A 21,882-nucleotide genomic window follows, 5' to 3' on the forward strand; every position below is an offset into this window, starting at 1 on the left:
TTAATGCAATGTTTGTAACACAGAAACACCGTTCACATAAAAATAAGAAAAATGAAAAAATACGTGTTTTTCACAGGACAGAGACGATATGCTCCTTGGCTCCATAGAGGTCAGGAAACACTGCTATGTGGTTATTTTAACTGACTTTAATTTGGCTATAAATATGAGTGAGTGTGTGAATAATTATCTTAACCATGTATATGTCAATTCTGTGATTGATCAGTTAGTTCAGGGTGTACATTTCAACCTCCCTGTGACCTTGAACAGATTAAGTGGAATACAAATAAGTGCATTTTGCACATTAAAAGAGCTGAGAAGACATTGTTTCACATCGATACATGTATACCCTTGGCTTTTATTAACAACACTATGATAAAATATCAACTCAACCCAACAACCACACAAGTATTTCTGGGTCAACTGCCTCTATTCATTAAGTAATAAAAACACATCTGCATACAGGAACAGAACAACGTCTGTATTTTGGCTTACAAGTGTGTGGCAGTTTGATAAATAAATTGCAAGGCGGATAAAATGACAACATTTTACTGTAAACAAATATTTGTGTATTTCCATGCATAGGGATGCAGACAAAGTTGTAAAAGCTCAAAAAATGAGAGAAAGGAAAATGAGCAGGATTCTTTATCGTCGGGATTGGAATAAAAAGAGGATATTTTTAAGGCAAACAATTCATGATAAAAACTATTTAACGATTTTGTTTGGAACGAATTTCAATTTACAAATAAGTGACAAAGAGCTGTCTCAGCCACACTATTCAGTACAGCAAAAATAATGTTCAATTCACAACTTAAATTAAATGACACACTCTTGCATACCCTGATATCGTAACATCCCTCCTTTATTCATAAAACGTTAAAAGTGTGTATTTAAAAAAAAAAGGGGGGGGCTGTTTTGAATTTCAACAGACAAAAATGGATGGATCAATTTAATCAGCTATAATGGAGATAGAATGTTATAGAAAATACTAATTTCAAGTGCACGATGGACAAGGAGTCATACTTGTTGGAAGTTGCAATGGTGTTGACAAGTGGGAAAGTTGGGCGTGGTAGGGTCAACTAACCTTTTTAAAAAATAAAGCTTTTTGTTTTAAAAAATCCTGAGTTACATAAATGACATTGTGAGCCGTAGTTCATGACCATAAATGTCAGTTATTTCCCTTTGGTTTTGCATAATAGAGTCTGTGCATAGAGGATGAACAAGTGCCTCAGTTCTTCTGTCACTTTCAAAAGCACCTCAACATCCATTCGAAAATATCCCTCAACTTTCATAATGTCATTTTTATGCTGCATAACCAATCTTGAGCATCTCAGCAGTGTTGTTGTAGATTGGTCCCCTTAAATGGTGATTCCAGCAATGGGAATCCCACCAGAGTGTCAGTTTTCACCAGTCTCCAGCCATCAAATGTTCTCAGCAATGTCAGGAACCTCCCTGATGCTGCTCTGGGGCCCAACCCTCGCCGCAGGGCGCCTCCGAATGCTCCGGCCAGAAGCAATGAGGTCTGCATAGCCTCGGGAGTGGGAAAAGGCATAGCCAGAGCGGCGGGAACGTGCGCCGCGTTGGAAGCCTGGTGCTCTTTTCTTCGCCTCCTGTTGCATTTCCAACTCATACCTCTTCCTATTTCTCTGGATCTAAAGGACAGATAAAAGAATAAAAAATAAACTTTAGACAACTACAGCTCACAGGTGACTTCGAGTGTTCAAACTAATCAGTCACGTTGTCACAAATGAGTCACAAATGAGGCCTGCGACTGGGTAGGGCCTGAAAGTTTGACCTTCAGTGACCTTACCTTATCTCCTACGGAAGGAAAGATGATTTTATGGAGGAACTGGATGCAGATGACAGGCAGTAGGCTGATTCCAACAGTGAGGATTATGGTTAACCACAAGTAAGGCTGGCGGAGAGCATTTGCTGCTGCCCCTATAGTAATTTAAAAAACAACAACAACATAATAGTGGTAACGTGGTTAGTGATAAAAGATAATACAGTTGGAGTGCGTTTGTATTTGAGCTCCTTTGTATTGTATAGGATTATGGCATGCAAAAACTTTTTTTTTTTTTTTTTTTTTTTTTACACTAAACAGAGAACCAGCATGGAAGAGAAGGAAGATGCTAAATAACCTACTGACCTGTGAAGGTAAAATGCCGGGGAAAGATGACGTGAATTCCAGCACTGTGCAAGTCAAACATAATGCCGAAGTAGATGGCTATGCTTCCTAAAACAGCAAAACAGTTGACAAAGGTCCAGTAGGAGGTATCCAGGGAGATCTAAAGGCAGCAAGAATGATAAAGTTAGTTGCACGTACTGAGCAAACGCTGTCCTTCTATCAAAACATATACAGTATAATTCCTCTCTAGCACAAATAGCACCATTACATTTCTATATTAGTAAAAGAAGACCGCTTTGTGTCCAGCTCTTGTAATCTCAATAAATCAACCTTACAGTGAATGAAATGGTCACGACATCTAAATTACAATATCAAAGTCTTGACAAACAATCTGTGAGTGACTAACCTGTAGATTGACAGTAAAAATCAATGATGAGGCAGTGACAACGGCAAAAGACTGGTAATCTGAGGGGGCTTCTCCATCTTGCCCCATGGTTTGCAGGAATGCTCCGTAAGGAATGAAGAAGATAATGAGGGAGACGAAGATGCCATGGAACAAGCTGATGAAGAAGTTCTTGTAGTTGAACAACGCCCCCTGCTGACCCGGCAGATATAGCTTGGGAAATTTGAGGCTCAGTCTGTCGTTAACGTCCTGCAGGTAATGCAAATGGAAGAGGATCAACAACTGTATGAACATGTGCACTAAGAGAAATGTATTGGACGGGAAAAAAATGAAGTAGAGGAGGAAAATCCTCACATTTGCCTGAGTTCTTCTGTTTTACCAAATTCCAAAGTTGGTTGTGCATAACCCTTACTATCCAACAATAAAAATGTGGCTGGTGAAAATGCATAGTGGCTAGTAACTCTGGGACACCACAAGCCACAGTGGCTGGTGAGCAAAAAAGTTTATGTCAAGCCCTGCAAATAATTGTATCCTAGTTCATCTATTTCTGCTAGAGAGAGTGGCAGACAGAACAATTAAATGCTCGACCACTAGATGGCAAAAGGTAAAATTTACCTGTGTATCCACCTGCTAAGTACAGCATTTTACGCTTTTTATTTTAATGTATTGTTTTTTTATACAAAGCATTTTAACGTAAATTTCGACTAAAAACCGTGAAATCCGACATACGCGGAAATTTGTGCTACATCGCCAGTGTAGCAATGGTATATTGATGACTTCCTGGAAATGGAAAACCTCTGACCTAAATGTTTGACAAAATGCAGTTTGTTGATCCGTTGACGAAAGATTTTCTCTTTTGTGTGTCAATGAGAACGGTATGCAAACAACACATACAGTAGCACACCTTCAATTCATTGGTGCATTACACGGAGTCATGCTGATATGATGTAATTCTATTTACATAGCTGACAAACCCCACAGTGGAAATTGGTTTATTGTTCCAAACTGTACTATGAACTGTTCCGCTCGGTGGCCTGAATGGGTAAACATTTCATTTCAGAGTTAAAAAACAATATGTAGAAATATATACGATAGTTAAATCTTCAGATTTCAGTCCATCACGGTGCGGATTGTTGATCTCTACAATCATTATGACAGGGTTGTTTTTACCTGGTCGAGGAGTCCAACTAGAAGAACAGGTAAGCTGCTGTAAAAAAGATTGTAGAGCGTAATGAACCAGTCCTCATAGGCCACCTAAAGACAGAGAACAATTAGAATGAAAAGTAATTCCGGGCCTGGGATCGCATTACTTCAATTGTTCACTTCAGGAAGACGAGATGCTGACCTGTGCTGAGTATCCGCTGAAGAAAGAGTACCAGAAATGGACCAATGTAAAGGCAAAGTTCTTGAAGAAGAAGAAGCGAAGAAACTTGCACATTCTTATGTAAGACCAGCGTCCGTGCACAAGCAGGAGTCGTTGCAAATAACGGAACTGAGCAAAAGCGAAGTCACTGGACATCACGGCCTGCATCCCCTCTTGACCACTGATGCCAACACCAATATCTGCGGCTGGAGGGACGGCAAATGGGGAAAGATGTGTTGAAGATGCAAAGCAAAAGCCTATAGCTTAGCATGTCTCTCTTGCCTCACTACACCATCTTAGTTACGCCACTTTACGGCTACTTTGGCTACTAGTGCTCGGTTCTTTAGAGGCATGCTGCATAACCCTCAGAAGCGCCAGAGCTACCCGTGGGAGTCCAAGAAGTTTGCCAAACAATATGCTAACTTTATGATAGTAACTGGCTAGATTTGGTGGCATGCCTGCATCACAGAAAGCGACAGTTAAAGAGTTCTGAAGAAAGTTCATAGTGAGCTTTTTCAATGTCCAAAAGCACTTTTTCATGTTATCTTTAAGTATGTGGTGTAATACTGGCATCCTTTTATTTTGAAGGCCTGACTTTACCAGCTACAGGATGTTTTGCACCGATGCTCAATTTTGGACAGTGTTCAAATGTGAGTAAAAGCTTGCATATTGGTATACTGCCTAACAGAATCCCATCATACACAATAGCACAGATTGAAACAAAATCTAAATATATACGATAGCCTAGGATAAAATATCATTTTGGGAAGACATCGCAAAAATGCAGGTAGCATTACAAGACTAAAAGAGTTTACTGTACTGTACTTTTAATGAGGAAGTCAATCCCCAAAAATTATTTGCAATAATATTTTCTCTGCACCTTTCACTAGTCTAAACATGGCATTCTGATTAATATTGCGTTTGTGGAATATGAGTTAAGCAGCAAAATCCCCCTGAGATGGCTAAAAACAGGGGGGCTTTACTTCTTAACTCATATTCCACAAACACAATATTAATCAGAATGCCATGTTTTGTTAGAGGGCCTGCATAGAACAGATTCTTTTAAAGAAAATCTTTAGGTTGACTTCCTCTTTGAGGGTAAAACAATTGTTGAAGATGTTTTTGTTTGAAGTTCCATCAAAGTGATTTTGGTTGATTCATGAGTTAAACTATTAAAATAGGCAATCAATTTTAGGGTAATATGAATTTCTTGCAGAAATGTACTATTCGCCGTCAAGCTTGGTCCCTATGTACTGTGAAACGTGAAGGTCAACCGTAGTAGGTATACATACTCTTGATCATGTTGACATCATTGGCCCCATCGCCTATGGACAACGTCACTGCCTTCTTATACTTCTTCACCAAACTGACCACATTAGCTTTCTGCTTTGGTGTGACACGACAGCAAATCACTGATTCACATTCACAGGCCATGTCCACGAAGTCAATCTGGAAAGAAAAACAGATTTGGTTGTTATCAAACCAATCCATCGAAATTCAATTGATTCTATGATTTTTTTTTAAATTTATATTTAAACCTGTCTCATCTCTTTCTCCCACTCATTCATTGGCTGTCCATCCTGAGGGTTGTTGGGAGGCGGTCGCTTTCCCAGACGACGAAGACGCAAACGGCGGCGTTTCTTCTTCTTTTCATACAGAATCTCGTTCTGATAAAAAGATGTGAAACACTGTATCAGAATGTATTGCTAAAAATCGTGTACCGGTTCGTAACACTTCCTTCAGCCGTAATAAACAATTGTGAGTCTGTATATTACCCATTATATCGCTTCCCTAGACAGCATTACATAATCTGATTTACTTAATTATCTTTTGTATATCATTAGCCTCCTAAACACTTTCCACAGCAATAAAAACACAGTCAGGGCCATTTAAATAAAAATTAAAAAAAACAATAAAAACAATCAACAATAAATTACCAGCCATCCTCCAGTGATAATGAGTGCATTTTTGCCTGGTTCAGGGAAAAATGGGTCTGCAGGTTTCTTTCTGCCTCGGCCCTCAGTCGGAGGCTCACGTCTCCTCTTAGCCTGACGGAGGCTCAGCTTCTCACTGGTGACAGACAAATAAATCCAGCATGACAATGAGTCTGAGACACTGGCCTACAACTATGATGCTACGGTGTACACATTATATATATTACGGTACAATAAATGAGATTTTCACATTTCGCCTGTATTTGATGGTTTGTAGAGAAATGCAGGGAGATAATTTCATTAAAGCCAACTCACTTGACATCCTCTCCATAGTGAAGGTGCATGTCATCTGTCAAAAGGGAGCATGAAAATCCAATGTTTTCTGCAGTTTCTGAAAGAAGGAAATGAAATAAATAGAAGAAAACAGAATTGCTAAACAATTACTTTTCACTTATTATTTTTGTGTTCTGATCTGTGCATTAACTTCCATTCCTTATGCACTGTATGTTCTCTTACTGGTGCTTGTCCTCTTGAGTTTCTAGTTACCTTTCTTATCTCCAGTCAAAACCCAGATCTTGATGTCAGCCTTGGCCAGTTTGGCGATGGTTTCTGGTACTCCTTCCTGCAGTTTGTCTTCGATGGCTGTTGCTCCAATCAGCTGGATAGAAAGGCACATTTATTGATATAAAAATATGTAAAATGATATCAAACATTCAGCATTTTGCACCCACCATAAGGTTTTTCTCAATCATTTCATACACTTGATCGAGGGCAGCATCTCTGTTGACCATGGTCACCTGAGCATCCATGTGTCTCCTGGACCAGGCTTCATACTCGCTACTGCTGATGTCTTTGTAGCACAAGCACAGTGTTCGCAAGGTCTCACTGGCAAATTTCTGCGGGAGAAATAGCACAGTACTAAAGACAGTTCTCTTTGTTTCATACACTCCATATTAGACAGAATATACATTTTACTCGTTGAAATCAGAGTTAAGCAAAACGAGCTCACATGCAAAGCAGACTGAGTTGACTCCCTGTGCTTGGAATTGGGCGAAAGTCGCTCGTAAATGACTGTGTCAGCGCCTTTGCAGTAGAGACGAATACGACCATCTGGAAACTTCACTGAAAGGGCAAGAGATTGATTTAATAAGATCTAAACTGCTCTGCTTAGTACAACAACATTAGGGATCAAAATTATGCGTTTGCGTGAGTACTCATACAGATGATGGACATGCGTTTGCGGTCAGAGTTGAAGTCGAGCAGCGCTAACATCTCGTAGGTTTTCTCCTGTTCCATCTCCTTGATGGTGATAGTGTCCTGGGTTCGGGAAAGAAAGACAAAGCCAAAGTTCCGAGCTGCTGTCACAAGTGCGCCTTCATCTGGAGACGCTGCCTGATACACCAATTCGCCTAAAAGAGAAAAAAAAGCAACATTCAAATAAATATATGTCTAATAATTTGCTTTTAAAATAAGTATGAAACATGAGCGCTAAACAGTTTGCCTTAATTATGAGTCATCATCAATAAGGTATCATTACCATCCTTGTTTTCTACCATGACAGTGTGACAAAGGGCGAGCAGTCTGAAGAAGTCGATCGCCTCTTTATCCTTCTTGGATCGCAAACAGGCAACAAGGGAATTGTCCATGAATTGGAACTTTTTGTCAGCATACTGATTCCAGCTCCAGTCCACTGGCTTTTAGGAGAACAGAGGTGACGATTGCAGTTTAATTTATTTCTAGATCGCGGCATCTAATGAATAAAACTAACAAAAATTATGAGCAGATGTTTTCAGTATTACCTTTCCGCGATCCAGACGCACTCCCTCAGCAGTGGTTGGGTCACCTGTTGAGATTAAGGCAAAATTATGATGCAATATAATTTTATGACTAAAGTGTAAGTGATATGTTTGAACTATTACAGTTACCGTAGCTGTGTCCGGCAATTGTGCACTTTTTGAACTGCATGATGTTTTGTGTCAGTGTTCCTGTCTTGTCTGAGAAGATGTATTCAATCTGCCCAAGCTGCTCATTCAGGGTGGTGGTTCGAGCCTGTCAAGAATTGAATAGATTGTCACTACTGAAGCCCGGAAAAAGGACACTAATCCCAAAGGCAAAACCCAACCCATCCCAAACTTTTGTTATACTTGGATAATATCAATCATAATGAACATTTTCAGCCTACACCTATTGCAAGAAAACAGTGTCCCAATATGTTTTGATTGTTGGTTTATAATGCATTACAAGAGTACCTTTGCTGGTGTGTCTTTCTCTGCATAGTACATCTGCAGGTCCCAGTTGATGAATTTACTCTGGCCAAGACGGATTACCTCCACACTGTACATAGAGCAACAAAAGACCAGTTTTACCCATCTCATATGCTTTAAACACAATTAAACTTAAACGGGAGGTCAACCCAAAAATTTACTTCACATAGAATACGTTCTATGCGTCTCCACTAGTCCGAACACGATCAATATTCCATTTGTGGAATATGAGTTATGCAGCAAAATACACCCGTTTTTAGCCACTTTAGGGGGGGGTCAAAATGCCCCCCTGAGATGCTTAACTCATTACTACTTAACTCATATTCCACTAAAACAATAGCAATCAGTATGCCGTGTTTAGACCGGTGGGGCTGCATAGAATATATTATTGTAAAAATGTTGTTGGGGTTGACTTACCCTTTAACACACTTTTTAAAAATATCAACTCGACATTTTGTTATGCTTGGGGTCTTGTATTAAATAAAAACTTAACTAATAAAAAGCTTTGGATTTTGAGGTTCTGCTCTTGTTTTTTGGAATGGTTTCTTCATTGGCACACCCCACCACTTAACTCAATTTCACAGATTTTTGTGGTCTTGTTACTAGGTTGAAACTGTTTGCTTTCAATCGCCAAAAATTGAGCCTCTTAATAATAATACAAAAATAGTTTTTACATTATTATCATCACCATCATAATCAACAGACACAAATTATTAGGCTTGAATCTATTTTACTAACCTCACATAGAGGGAAATAGGCACCATTGTGTTCAGAACAATGAGGTAGCCCCAGAAGGCAAGGAATCCTCTGTAGGAGGTACTATCATCTCGACCATCATACAGGTACCAGGCGTTGGACCCGACTTCCTCATACCAGAAGCTGTGACCTATGGCGAGTCCTGCTGCCACCAGGATCAGGAGGACAAAGATCTATCGAGTTACCAGAAAAAAAAACACATTTTATATCTTTATAAGCAGCACAGAGCACACATACTACTGAAGAATTTGTAATGACCATCTTAAGATGATCTTACTTAAATGGCTTCTTTACTTTTTTTTCATACCACTGACCACACATTGTCTTTAGAACACAAGTAATAACAGTACCCGGTCTCACTATACCACAAATACCTCTCAGTAGCCTTCCGACAGGAACAAGAAAATATAAAAGCATTACATATAGCTTTCATATATTATATAATCTTCTTGCACATGCGCACCGTAGCTCGGGCAGGCACCGCAGATCATTGCTAATGTTCTTGTTCATTTTTCCGGAAAAAGTATTTGAGAATGAATCCACAGTGCCAATACCGGTTGCAGCAAAATAGAACAACCTACGTTATTATGCCTCAATGGCACCAAGACTATTGATCAACAATAAATACCACATACTCATTTCATCAATTAATCAATAACTACTGTATGCCCATTCCTAGACAGCACACCATATCTCAATTAATCAAATCAGAAAATCAATAAGGATTTTAACTCACAGTGTAGACCATGTAGTTCATCAGCTCATCAATCTTGGTCCTCTTGAACCTCGACTTCCCACCATTTCTCATGATTTTTGTATCGGCACCTTCCGAGGAAAAAGGAAGGATAAAATAAAAGATAAAAGTTAACTTTGCTGAGTCTTCATCAGAACACAAATTTGATGTTGCTACAAAAATGTTCTTATCAAATTGAAGTTTAATTGATGCGAAATTGATTTCGTGGAGTGATATTCAAACCTGCAAAGATGACAAGTCCATGACATTGTTCAGTATTTCTGATCTTGCAACCTCGGAGCAGCATGTTGTCCAGGTCCAGTGGATAGCGTTCTGTCTTCCAGTGCATCACCCCTATGAACTTATCCAGACGGTTGTTGGGCTCCTCACACTCAATAAGGGCTATAAAAGAGATGGGATCAATAAATAAATATCTATATATCTAGACATTTATATCTATATAGATATAAATAAATATATAGATATAAATAGATATAGATATATAAATATATATTCATTTTTTGTTTAAAAATACTAATTGTTTTTATTATTAAAATGATTTAAATTAAATATAAGTTAATTAACGATATGAACTGACGGACTTAACTGATTATTACAATTCGGTTCGTCACTAAAAATGACGGACTGACGAATAACGGATGGGTATCCTGGCCGCTGACGGATAACGAATAACGTACAAGCAAAATGTTATAAATGCCCACCTTGGCATATAATAGCTTACAGCGTACTTAAAAACATGTAACTGTAAACGCGCAGAATTACCATCAAACTGAGCCATTTGACGTTCCTCCTGCAGTCTTTCATCAGTTACTCGAAGTCCCATCTTGAACTTTAGGTTGGTTTCTCTGAAAACAAAACAAAAAACATAAATTATTACCATACCAAGTGAAAAAATTGAGTCTTGCTAACCTGAATTCGGCGATGATGATCACAACATACGTTATTGATGAAAATAAATAAATAAATAAATACATTGCATAAAACAAACACTTGGTTTCTTTCACTCTACTTGGTATCCCTTAATCCTGTGTGTTACTGAGTGGTGAATACTTGCAAATGTAGAGAAATTTGGGTTTTTGTCAGAATTTGTGGAATGTTGCAAATATGTTTTCAAACAGTTTTATTTGTCGCAAAGACATTTTTAACCAAGAAAATCTGTTTGCGACGTGTAAAACTGTTGGCGAACATGTGTGCAACCTTTTATGAATCGTGACAAAAAACATGCATTTCCAAGCATTCGGCGCTCAGTGAGATACGGGCTTAGTTATTGTAGAATTATCTGAGCATTTGTATTGTTTGACTACAAATGTTTGAATAAAAGGTGTTCCCTTCTTTATCAAAAACAAGTCACATGGGTCAAAGTCAAACAGAAAAATGTTTGCAGTTGTCTTACTTGACCAAGAGTAATGTGTTGACAGAGAATGCTTAGAAAAACCTTTGCATCATTAATCAAATGTAGTTCAATAGCTGGGTTGACATTTTAAATTCCCAAAGTGCCTTCACGACGGTGCGTATCTAGCATTTTTCAGGATTTTTCTTTAAGTAAAAGATAAAATGAGATTTGAAAATAGAGGCCTCACCCATCAAGCTCTGCTGTTTCCACATAGCACAGGCTGTTTGGGTTTGAGCTAGATAACAGCAACATGTCCGCCTGGAAAAGAACAACAATAAGAACAATACAATCTGACACGCTTGGCAAGTAGTACAACATGTCTGAACAACCCAGTTTGCAGTCAGAGCCCATTAGAATTGTTAAAATTAATAGACGGGGTAAAATAGTGGTTAATTGGATTAAATAGAACACTACCCTACAAGAGTGTTCATCTTGACATTGTACCACATCTCATGTTACAGAGTACTTAACAAATATTTCAAATATATATTACAAACTAGAAACATTTTCCTACCATCATTAAATTTAATTAGATCTCTAATAGAAACTCTATTCTCAGCGGGATTCTACATAGACCTTTTTTCTTTTCTATTCGTTAATAAAAGCTCAAGAAATAATACCAATACCAATGACAATGCTTTGTGTGAAAAATTCTGTATTGCTGCTTCTTGCTAACACAATCTCCACGCTAATTTCTGAGGAATATAGTTAAATGAAACAGCACACTTGATTATTTCCTGCAATCATAATACAGTATTATTTGAATCCATCTGAAACTGGAAAAACAAATTATCACAGGATGAATAAAGTAATGACATCCATCAATTGATCCATTTCCATGTTCTATAACACTTGCCCTCATTAGGGTCATGGGTGAGCTGGAACCTATCCCAGGTGACGTTGAGAGTCTATTGCAGGGCGAATACAGACTAACACTTATTCACACTCACAATAATGCCAATCCCAATTTACACATACCGGAATAAAATCATTCTTCTTCAGACGAAGTACATCTCCGACCTCGACGTGTCTCCACTTTGACTCTTGAAACCTGAGCAATGAATACAAAAATAGAATATTGTTGCTGCAATTTGTCAATAGAATAAACAAAAGCATGTTTTGATCTCAAAGGGATGAGACTTGATATATATGAAATACAAACATGTTTTGCGAAAAATGAAGCTGGTATTCTTAACAATTGAACAAAACTGAACAGATTTACGCATGCTTTTTAATTGGTGGTACATTGCAAGTAAATATATTATTCACCAAATATCAAAGAGTTTATGGCAAGTTTACGTGAACAAATTCTGACCTGCCATCAAGCAGGACCTCGCATTTTCTATTATTTATCTCCTTGTCCATCCTGTGTCGAGCCTGAAAGGTAAAAGCAAGCAAGCGGGAACGTGACTTAAAGAATAAAATGGAATAAATCTCAAACTGAGCACCATTCGTCTCCCTTAATAACACATTTCTAAGGATGTTGCTATTTTCAGTACTGAACATCAAATGGCAACGGAATTATTTGTTGCCGTCAAATCACATATACATTATGTGTGTTATGTAAATAACTGTTTCAGTAGGAAAAGGATGCTGTCAGCGAGTTGATTTTCTTACAAGATCGTCCACCAGGTCTTTGATGGCAGTGACTCCCAGAACCACAACCAGAGGAATCAGAGTGGTGTACCAAGGTAGAGTCGTAACAGCTGGAATACACTGAGACAAAAAAATGTGTGTTTTTTATCAGTTATATTTCAGACATGGAATGCATGAATTGTAACAGTGGATTGTTCACAGTTGTGGTCTGAAGTTTACATACAGAACACTCAAGATGGACATGAATGCTGCGCAATTGGACTTTCAATCATACTCCTTCTCTAGGTTACAAAATGTGTATTGTGCCATCTTAATGGGCCTGTATCATGCTATTTTACGCTTTCCACAGTTAACCATAGGCATAGATTACCTTTAGCACAATGACGATATAATTTCTTATGGGATAAGAGTTATTTTGGTGGCTATTTTTCCAACTTGGATGTAAGATGCTTGGTTCACTAAAACCCTGCGCCCCTTTCATAACGGCGTCCTAAAGCCGGCTGCTACGTGAAACAAAACAGTAAATAGTAATAATGATGACTCTTCAATATAATAATTATAAATCATATAATAATATAATAATTATTCGAAATTAGTGGCGGAGCTTGACTTTTAACCTCGGAGGGTGCCATGGAAGGCACCATGGCTATCTCAGGTGGTCCGCAAAACAAAATAAAAATCTCCAAACCCAAAATATTTCTCAGTAAACGCTGATAAACAATCATTATATGTTCTCTACGGAGAACGAGGGAAATGTGAAAAACCAATTCCCGGTAAAATCGGAAAATACCCCAAAAACAGTTATCTGGCCTTGCACCTGTGGGGGTCCAAGCCTATTTCAGGGGCCGGGGGGGAGGATTGTGGGTGGTCGTGTCCCCCCACAGAGCAAAATTTGAAACGAAAGACTCACCGTTCCATGAAAGCCTCATCGCGGCTGGACTAAAAACATCTCCTTTTAAGACCCAGAATCTGTCAAAAAGCCTCACCGCGGCCAACGGAAAACGGAACCCTCACGCAGCCATGGAAGCCTCACCGTGACCATAGACGATTACATAGACGTAAAAAATGCGCTTCTGCCTATGCTTGGTCTGCCTATTTTTTTAAGTTTCTATTGCTTATAGCCTACAACATGGTCGTCCGTCATAGGCGGATTGACGGAACGGTCCGACCATAGGCGGAATGCCCAGCTCTGATAATTATGCCACTGACTATGGAACTGCTTGGGATATGTACCTGCAGGATGAGCAGAGCCAAGAAGTAGATGTTGGCGACTCTCTTAAACTGCTCGTACAAGTTGAGTGGAAGAAATGTGAATACGTTGTATTTGTACGTCTTGATGGCATTCCGCTGTAACAATGACAAATGTTGTTGAGTACAAAGCCAAGAAAAGGAAACATACAAAATGATACAACAGTTATGACAATGATTTTTAGGACCTTGTTACAGTAAAAGACTTACACGATGGTTTGAGTACCGTAAACTAATTATGATGTTGAACATTAGATAAATAATGCAGCCAGCTCTTTGTTTCATGAAGTATTGGCCAAGAGTCATGATTTGTGCACTTACAGAGTATCTGCTCTTCTTAAAGCATAGGAATACTTTTTTGTCAAATTCTGGCAGATGGTGGTAAGCTCGGTCATTGGCTTTCACTTTCCAGCCAATTTCTAAAAAGAAGACAGAGTAAAATCAGACAATTTCAGCTATTCCTTACATCATATTTGCATAACGTTGTCCAAAACGTGGCCGTGGATATGTAGAAAATAACTGAATACTCATGCGTCTCATTTAGTAACTAATAACAATTATGGATGGATGGAAGGAATAACTTTGTAATGCCTCACCACTGGGTCTAATTTCCACGGGGGGAGGCGGGGCTCCTGGCGCCGGCTCTTCTTCCTCTTCTGTGCTCACATCCAGTTCATCGTCCGTCTCATCATCACTGTATGGCATGACCTCATCGTTGGGCGCCACAGACCCGTGGGTGCCCACATGGCGCGTAGTCATTTCGACACTGCAGATATCTCAGAAAAAGAAGAAAGTGTTCCGATTTTAGAATCCTTAACGCTGATGTGCTACAAGCAAGTAAAAACACTCAACTGCAACAGGTAAACAATCTGTTGGCCCATCAAAAAGTAGGTTAGGGCAGAAAATAGGAGCAGCGAGATAATGAGCATGGTTCTCTGAAACTGAATGGAAGCAGCCGCTTCCATCCCAACAGATATACTATTGCATTCGTGAAGTGTAAAACAGGTTGTTCATAGCAAAAGAAAATCTGACAAGCAAACAGTAGATCATAGCTGTTGCTGACTATTGGTTTGGGCTATGTTGCCGCAGACTAGACAGAGTGTTAGTGATAAGCCCTGCTCAACACCATAAAAAACTCCAAGTGACACATGGGTGTCATAATTGGACTATGGAACTGAGGAAGAGGCTGGCCTATTTTCTTTTCAGGGCAAAATACCTCCATGCTATGTTGTATTCGGTATGGCAACTGAGATGGACAAGTGTTGACTTAAAAGTAAAAAGTTATTTTTAAATCAAGCCCCTGTCATCATCCAGTTGAACAACATAACACGCGTGAAGACTAAATAACCTTTCCGTAATGTTCTAGAAGTCAGTCATCAGTAAAAGCGCATACATCAACACTGATATGTCACCGAATGTGGAAAACAAAACAAACAACCTAAAACACAGTGTCATTAATGTTACATAATTATTTTTTTATGTACAGTCCCAAATAACCTGGATGTGATGATACAGTCAATTCACACAACTGATGCACTGTGCCGGACTATTAATATGAATAAGAATACAAAAATACCTTGCAGCTGTACAATTAAGAAATGTGAAGCAACATGTTGTTGATGTGGTTTAAAGCAAGAGTAGATCTGATGAATGTAATTATTTTGAAACCTGTTTTCAAAAGCTGAGCTGTGATTGGTTGTTACCTTAGCCCTGAGTCGATGTAATGTCATTTTCAGTCGACAGAAAGGACAAAATGGCCACCCCCTGAGATGGCTAAAAACGGGTGGATTTTGTTGCTAAACTCATATTCCGCAAACACAATATTAATATAATAGCCGTGTTTCAACCAGTCGGCCTGCTGGGAGCATTTTCTTGAAAAAAAATATGTTTGGGTTAATTTCCGCTTTGGGCAATGCTGCTAAATTAATTCAGTTTCAAAATAATTACATTCATCAGAATCATTGTTACCTTAGCCCTGAGTCGTTGTAATGTCATTTTCAGTCGACAGAAGTGACAAAATGGCCGCCCCCACAGATGGCTAAAACGGGTGGATTAACTCTTATTCCACAAACGCAATATTTATCGGAATGGCTTGTTTCAACTAGTGGGCTTGCATTGAACATATTCTTGAAAAAAATATGTTTGGGTTGACCTACAAGACCTACTGATACAAAATCATTTTAAAGAACATCTAAAACATTAAAACGACGTGGCATCACCCGACTCAGAAAACAGGTTAGCTGGTATCTGGCTATGGGATGTAACTATGGCAACAATGAGGGAGGGTGGGGTAAGTGATCTGCAGAGTGGGCAGAGTAGAGCATACTGTAGTGACGACAGTGAAACCTGAGATTGGGGGATGGCTCAGCTCTCGTTCAGACAGGTAAGGTGAAGAGCAGAAAAATGGAATGTCGCACAAGGAGTGACACAAAAACAATGCCACTCAATGAGCAAATAAAAAGAAGAAGGGATCGCTTGCCAGCTGTCATGCATTGTGTGCGACAGTATGGGACACAGTTTTAATACAAAACAACACACGTGTTGCAGGGATGCATGCACAAATTGGCTTTAGATCAGATCCCAATTCCATTCCATCAATGATTCAATACTTATCGAATCATAGAACAGCCAACAGAAATCAATTCTTTCTCATGTGATGGATTTCCACAATGAAGGTTCTCCACTGTTTGTGTGTGTGTGGTTTCCTGAGGCTTCTGTCCTGTGACAACTAACACTGAAGTTTCCATGAGGGCGACACAGACCAGCAGCACCTGAGGTTTTTTTGCAAATGTTGTAAATAAATAACGAGAAAACAAAAAGACACATTGGATACTTCTTTTTGGAAGTGCAACACAAATCAACACAATCGCCCATTCTGCAATTATCACATGAGTGAAACTATATTGGAACTTTGTGAGCAAGTTTAACCTGTAAAAAGACTCACCCATATGAGTTAAGATTTAGTCAAGAGTATAAGAGTAAATCTATTTTTGTCACCTATGCGGCATTGTGCAAACGGAGACCAAAACCACACCTCAAGCCTTTGCACTTTTGTGTTTGGTGGAAGTTAAACATTTTATTAAACTGAGGTATAACTACAGATGGATAAACTTGCTGTGGTCAACACAAGTAAACTCAAACCCAAACGCTCCAACTTCTCGCATTGGATTGATCACAACTGGACTGTTCTGGCTGTCTTAGAAGTAGTTTCACCTCTCATCAGAGCAGGCTTCATCAGTTCAAGATGCAAGGCTCGGTGGGGCAGCTCTAATGTGTGTGTTGGTGTGGAAACCCAAGTATTTATCCTCTAAATTAGAAGTACATCGCAACCAAGAATGATTTCACTCTTTTGGGGTGCAAAACAACAGTTGTTACAATGCACTGGAGAAGGACTCTGAAAGCCAATGGCAGTCGTTTTGGGGAATCACCCTCATTAATATTCCATTCAGTTGTAAAAATGCGCGTGGAGGCACCAGAAGGCCAAAAGTGGCTGGAGAGGCAAAATTATTGAACCCCTTTGAAGGGATGATAGGACAGTAAGGATGAAAGGTTTTTTTCCCAGGAAAGATGGAACGCTTCACTGTATGAACCAAATGTTGTTTGGTGTGCTATTGCCAATTTGTCTATGCTTGAAAAATAGCTGCATCTTTAAGTCATATGGTAGGGAAAGTGACGATTACGGTCAATTCAGTGATGGCATCAAATGAAGGCCATTGACTAACTATGAGTTGAATCATAACTGAGATTCCCTAGTAGTTCGCACAACTGGAATCAAACTAATGAAATCCACTTATCGCCTGTCCGCAGAGACCTCATGCCGGCTAATCTTCTGTGCATGGCACCAATAAAGTACTATGCATATTCATCTCAGCATAAAAAATTAAAAAAATATTTACAAAGAGACGTCTATTTCAAGATACAAACTATTGAGTCTGGAAATCAACAATAGCAATGCTGAAATAGCCATTGATTAACAATCACTTTAAACTGAAATCACCAATTCCTTGTTGATGTTGATTTTAGATGGCAGAAATTAATATTAAACTTAAATTTAGACAACGTTGCAGCCATGTAGTAAACTTAATTTTGCTTTGATTACTTCAAGATATTACTGATTAACAATTTATTCAACATAAATGACAAATTATTGATTCATTGATTTCCTATTTTTGAGTGGCAGTTGCATTGTAAAATACTGGATATTAACTTAGCTTGAGTCAATTTATACTGTGTACATAAATAAATTAAACTTAATTTGATTTAAAGTAAACCCAAACATATTTTTTTCAAGAATATGTTCTATGCAGGCCCACTAATTGAAACAAAGCAATATGATTAATATGAAATATGAGTTAAGCAGCAAAATCCATTTAGACAATTCTGTCGATTGAAAATGACATCACAGACCCTCAGGGCTGAGATAATGACCAATCACGGCTCACCTGTTTTCTGAAGCTGAGCTATGATTAGTCGTTATCTGAGCCCTGGGGGTGTGTCATGTCATTTTAAGCCGACAGAGGTGACAAAATGGCTGCCCCTGAGATGGCTAAAAACGGTCGGATTTTGTTTCTTAATTTTTATTCCACAAACACAATATTAATCAGAATGCTGTGTTTCAACTAATGGGCCTGCATAGAACATTCTTAAAAATATATATGTTTGGGTTGACTTCCGCTTTAAAACTAAATAAAACAAATATTGATTCCTTATTGTTAAATAAGTAGACTTATTGTTATTGTTTATTGAAAAACTAGACATTTTTAATTATTCAATTATTTTCACCAGTCGCTTCACCATTTGCCATCTACTCCCTTTTAGTCATAAATGAAATGATATTACCATCAATGTGAGTCCTTTTCATGAAGACACAGACAGTATTTCCCTAATCAAAACTTTGGCTCATTGCTTGTTTAAGGTAAACAATGGGGCAGGTTGCTAGACCCGGGCCGCACTGTGTTAAGATACAACACTCTCCTGGACCTTTCAGCATTATTAAGCAAGTGAAGATTACAGCTTTCAAAACATGAACTGTAAAACTATTTTTGGTGTGTGCTGTTTTAAGAGATTCTGATTTCTGATTACACTGTCTTGTTGTGACGAACGAAGACTTCGCCAAAACAATTATTCTTTTAAACTAACATCATTCAGGCTATTGTGAGGTTTGTGTTATACATTAATGGCTACATTATGCCGCCGTCCCTGTGTGACCTATATCTTTGCTGCTGTAACAATGAAAATTTCCCCACTGTGGGATCAATAAAGGCATTCTTATTCTTATTCTTATCTTATCTTATCTTAAAGGAACTCCAGACTAATAGAGACTAGTAAGAAAACACAACAGTATTGAGATATTGAAACATTATAAATACAGAAAATTAAATCAGTTGTTGGAGTTGATCCTCCACCCACCCACCTTTTTGCATTTATAACAATTTTAACACTTCTGTGAAGACTTGCTACAAGATGTTGGAGACCGCCGGTGGAAATTTTTGTCTAGTCACCCAGAGGAACATTTGTGATGTCACTGGCATTGAACATGAGAGAACACCTGGTTCACCTGGTTCTGCCCACATTCATCCAAATGGTGTTTGACGGGCTTGACGTCAGGGTCTTTCCCAAACCATTTTACACCAAACTCACTCGAAAATGCCCTTTGAACACAAGGGCACAGTTATGGTAAAAGACAGAAAGGTCTTCTCCAAGCTGTTCACACTATCTGTTTAACACAATATTGCCAGCATTTCGTCCTGATAGTTAACTGTGAAGTGTATCACCAAAGTTTTGTTTATATATTGTTGCTGGATAATGAAGTAAGGGCCTAATAGACAAAAGGTCAAAATATTTACTTTGGAAATAGACCAGTGTCAACAAAAGGCTAATGAAATGCAATAGAAGTAATATTCTGCCTTTTCAGATAACAGTGCTATTTTTCTTAAATGAATAATTTCATTATTGTAGTTAAATTTACAGAATTCTACGATAACATTTTGCATGTGTCATGCATCTAAAAACACATTTCTTCATTCCAAAATTGTGCATTGGAATCTTTGACTTGGCATATATTAGCAAACACTGTATTAGCATTTGGCCCAGTGTATGCCTTTATCACAAGGACAGCCCACAATTAGTGTAGAAAAAATAATAGTATTGTTTGAACCAGTTTGGAAAGTACATTTGTGGGGCTTGACATTTGATAACACATTTAGAACTTTTTGTTTAATTTTGGCTCAGACACAACTGTGCCGAGGTCCAGTTGTGATAGGGCAAAAATGTATTTCAGATGGAGTGGAACACACATTTAAAAAAAGCATATAATGCTTTTGACAAAGACAAAATGTGAATGGAACAAGCGCAGTCGCCCAGGTAAGGCACTGACACTCCCTTCGAGGTGTTTGAACCAAGCAACTCTGCAACAACAACCTGAAACTGACCAAGTAAACAAATGTCTACTATTATATAAACTGTACTTACAATATGTTCTTTGCTGGTGAGTGGTAACAAATTAAATTTAAAAAAAATGGAAGAATGATCTCTCTGTGTCCGGCCGCTATGTCACCGCACCATGTTTCCTTCTTCCTGCTTGTACAGACGCTCCACGGCACCCCGCCCTTCCTCCTCCCCCACGCAACCTTACCTGCCCGGCCCTCACTAACTCACGCGACCGGTTTGACACGTTCAGGTGTTCAGGGACTACGAGCGTCCTCCTCGGAAGTGGTATTTATGAAGACGTCACGTGGTACGCCTGATATTGAATAAGTATTCCAAATTTGAACCCTCAATGAAAATAACTATTAGACATATACTATTCTAAATCTGACTAAATATAGTATAGTTTGAGGATAAGCGGTTCTGAATGGATATGTTATCATGTATGTTATCTCCTCTTCATTTCATGATGATTGTGCAAGAACAAATGTTTTCTTTTCTTTGCAGTCCTGTGTATTATTATTATATTATAAACGTGCGATTTAGATCATTTCCCCCCTCCCTAGAGTAAACCAAATATATATTAATAAATGCTTACATTAAAATTCACATTGATTTATTTGAACGTTACTAATGGATGGATGGATCTACTGGTGTGCGAATTGGATACTAAAAGTAAGTGCTAACTAACAATGCAAGCCTACCTATTTGCTTGACCAATGGGAATTGTTTGTAACCTCTGTCAAAGATGCCTTTATTTTCTGTGTTGAAATACTATAGCTATTGGCTTCTGGTGGAGTGATGTTTTATCATGTGTTTCATGGCCATCCAAAATATTCCGAAAATTAATTTGAAAGAATCGATGCGTCAGTGTCGATTACAATGTTGTTTTCTTTCTTAACAAATAACTTAACAGTCAAAACAGTCACTGATAAATCGCTATTTAGTCCTGCACTTGACTGCAGTGTTGCGATGGTGAAGCCACACACTTCCCCAGCATGCTTGTAAATCCTTGTATTAAGTTAATAGTTGCTCTTTATTTGCTTTGATGTCTGGGCGTGAGCTGTGGCCGATAGCAGCTCCTGAATGAACGTGCATTATGTTACCGTTTGTGGGAATAAAGTAACCAAAGGGCATCGGCAACTGTGTCGTTCTTTAAACGCAAACAAGGGCGTTACAATACTAAATGGTGTGCTTTGACTGTGTTTATTTATTATGAGTCATTATTCAACGTACTAAATGTATATTTTGTTTTCAGCCTCGGTCCCTATCCCCTGTCGTCAGTGATGGGACCACAATGCTGTCTCCAGTGAGGAAAGTATGAGTTTCACACGCATATTCTAGGCAGTTAAGTTTGTCTTTTTCATCCTAAACCTCCACAATGGGTATTTAGAAGGCCAGATTTCACCTCAGGCCAGCCAGCCCTGCACCTTGGATGACCACTCCCCACTGCATACTTCTACTGTGGTGGAACAGGGATGTTCAGGGATGTTCCACATCAGGCAAATTGCATTAACTTTGTTAATATGTGGTACACACTATTTCAAGCTATAAATATACAGTGTATGATCTTACTTGTATAGTATTTATTTAATCTTTAACAAAGTCTGAATTGAATTG

General features: G+C 38.6%; 1 protein-coding gene across 2 annotated transcripts; it reads right to left on the bottom strand.

Moving 5' to 3' along the window:
- Nucleotides 1–335: 335 nt before the first annotated feature.
- On the bottom strand, nucleotides 336–20,515 carry atp8b1 (ATPase phospholipid transporting 8B1). 2 transcript variants are annotated; one of them, XM_086053249.1, is made up of 30 exons: nucleotides 20,308–20,515; nucleotides 14,433–14,602; nucleotides 14,158–14,255; nucleotides 13,822–13,935; nucleotides 12,610–12,708; nucleotides 12,308–12,369; nucleotides 11,971–12,043; nucleotides 11,180–11,250; nucleotides 10,362–10,444; nucleotides 9,822–9,980; nucleotides 9,582–9,670; nucleotides 8,828–9,018; nucleotides 8,075–8,159; nucleotides 7,751–7,874; nucleotides 7,625–7,668; nucleotides 7,363–7,519; nucleotides 7,046–7,234; nucleotides 6,835–6,947; nucleotides 6,557–6,721; nucleotides 6,372–6,483; nucleotides 6,141–6,216; nucleotides 5,829–5,961; nucleotides 5,430–5,558; nucleotides 5,184–5,340; nucleotides 3,874–4,097; nucleotides 3,699–3,782; nucleotides 2,532–2,777; nucleotides 2,147–2,285; nucleotides 1,808–1,938; nucleotides 336–1,649 (listed from the first exon to the last, which is right to left on the bottom strand). In XM_086053249.1, the coding sequence occupies exons 2-30, from the start codon at nucleotides 14,593–14,595 to the stop codon at nucleotides 1,419–1,421; spliced, it is 3,741 nt and encodes a 1,246-aa protein (XP_085909375.1). In that variant the 5' UTR covers nucleotides 14,596–14,602; nucleotides 20,308–20,515; the 3' UTR covers nucleotides 336–1,418. The 2 variants fall into 2 exon arrangements, with proteins under 2 accessions (XP_085909375.1, XP_085909374.1); XM_086053248.1 differs by having other exon boundaries at nucleotides 14,433–14,612.
- Nucleotides 20,516–21,882: the final 1,367 nt, after the last annotated feature.

The sequence above is a fragment of the Filicampus tigris genome, chromosome 15, assembly GCF_054856515.1.
Source record: "Filicampus tigris isolate MCC_2025a chromosome 15, RoL_Ftig_1.0, whole genome shotgun sequence".
NCBI lineage: Eukaryota > Metazoa > Chordata > Actinopteri > Syngnathiformes > Syngnathidae > Filicampus > Filicampus tigris.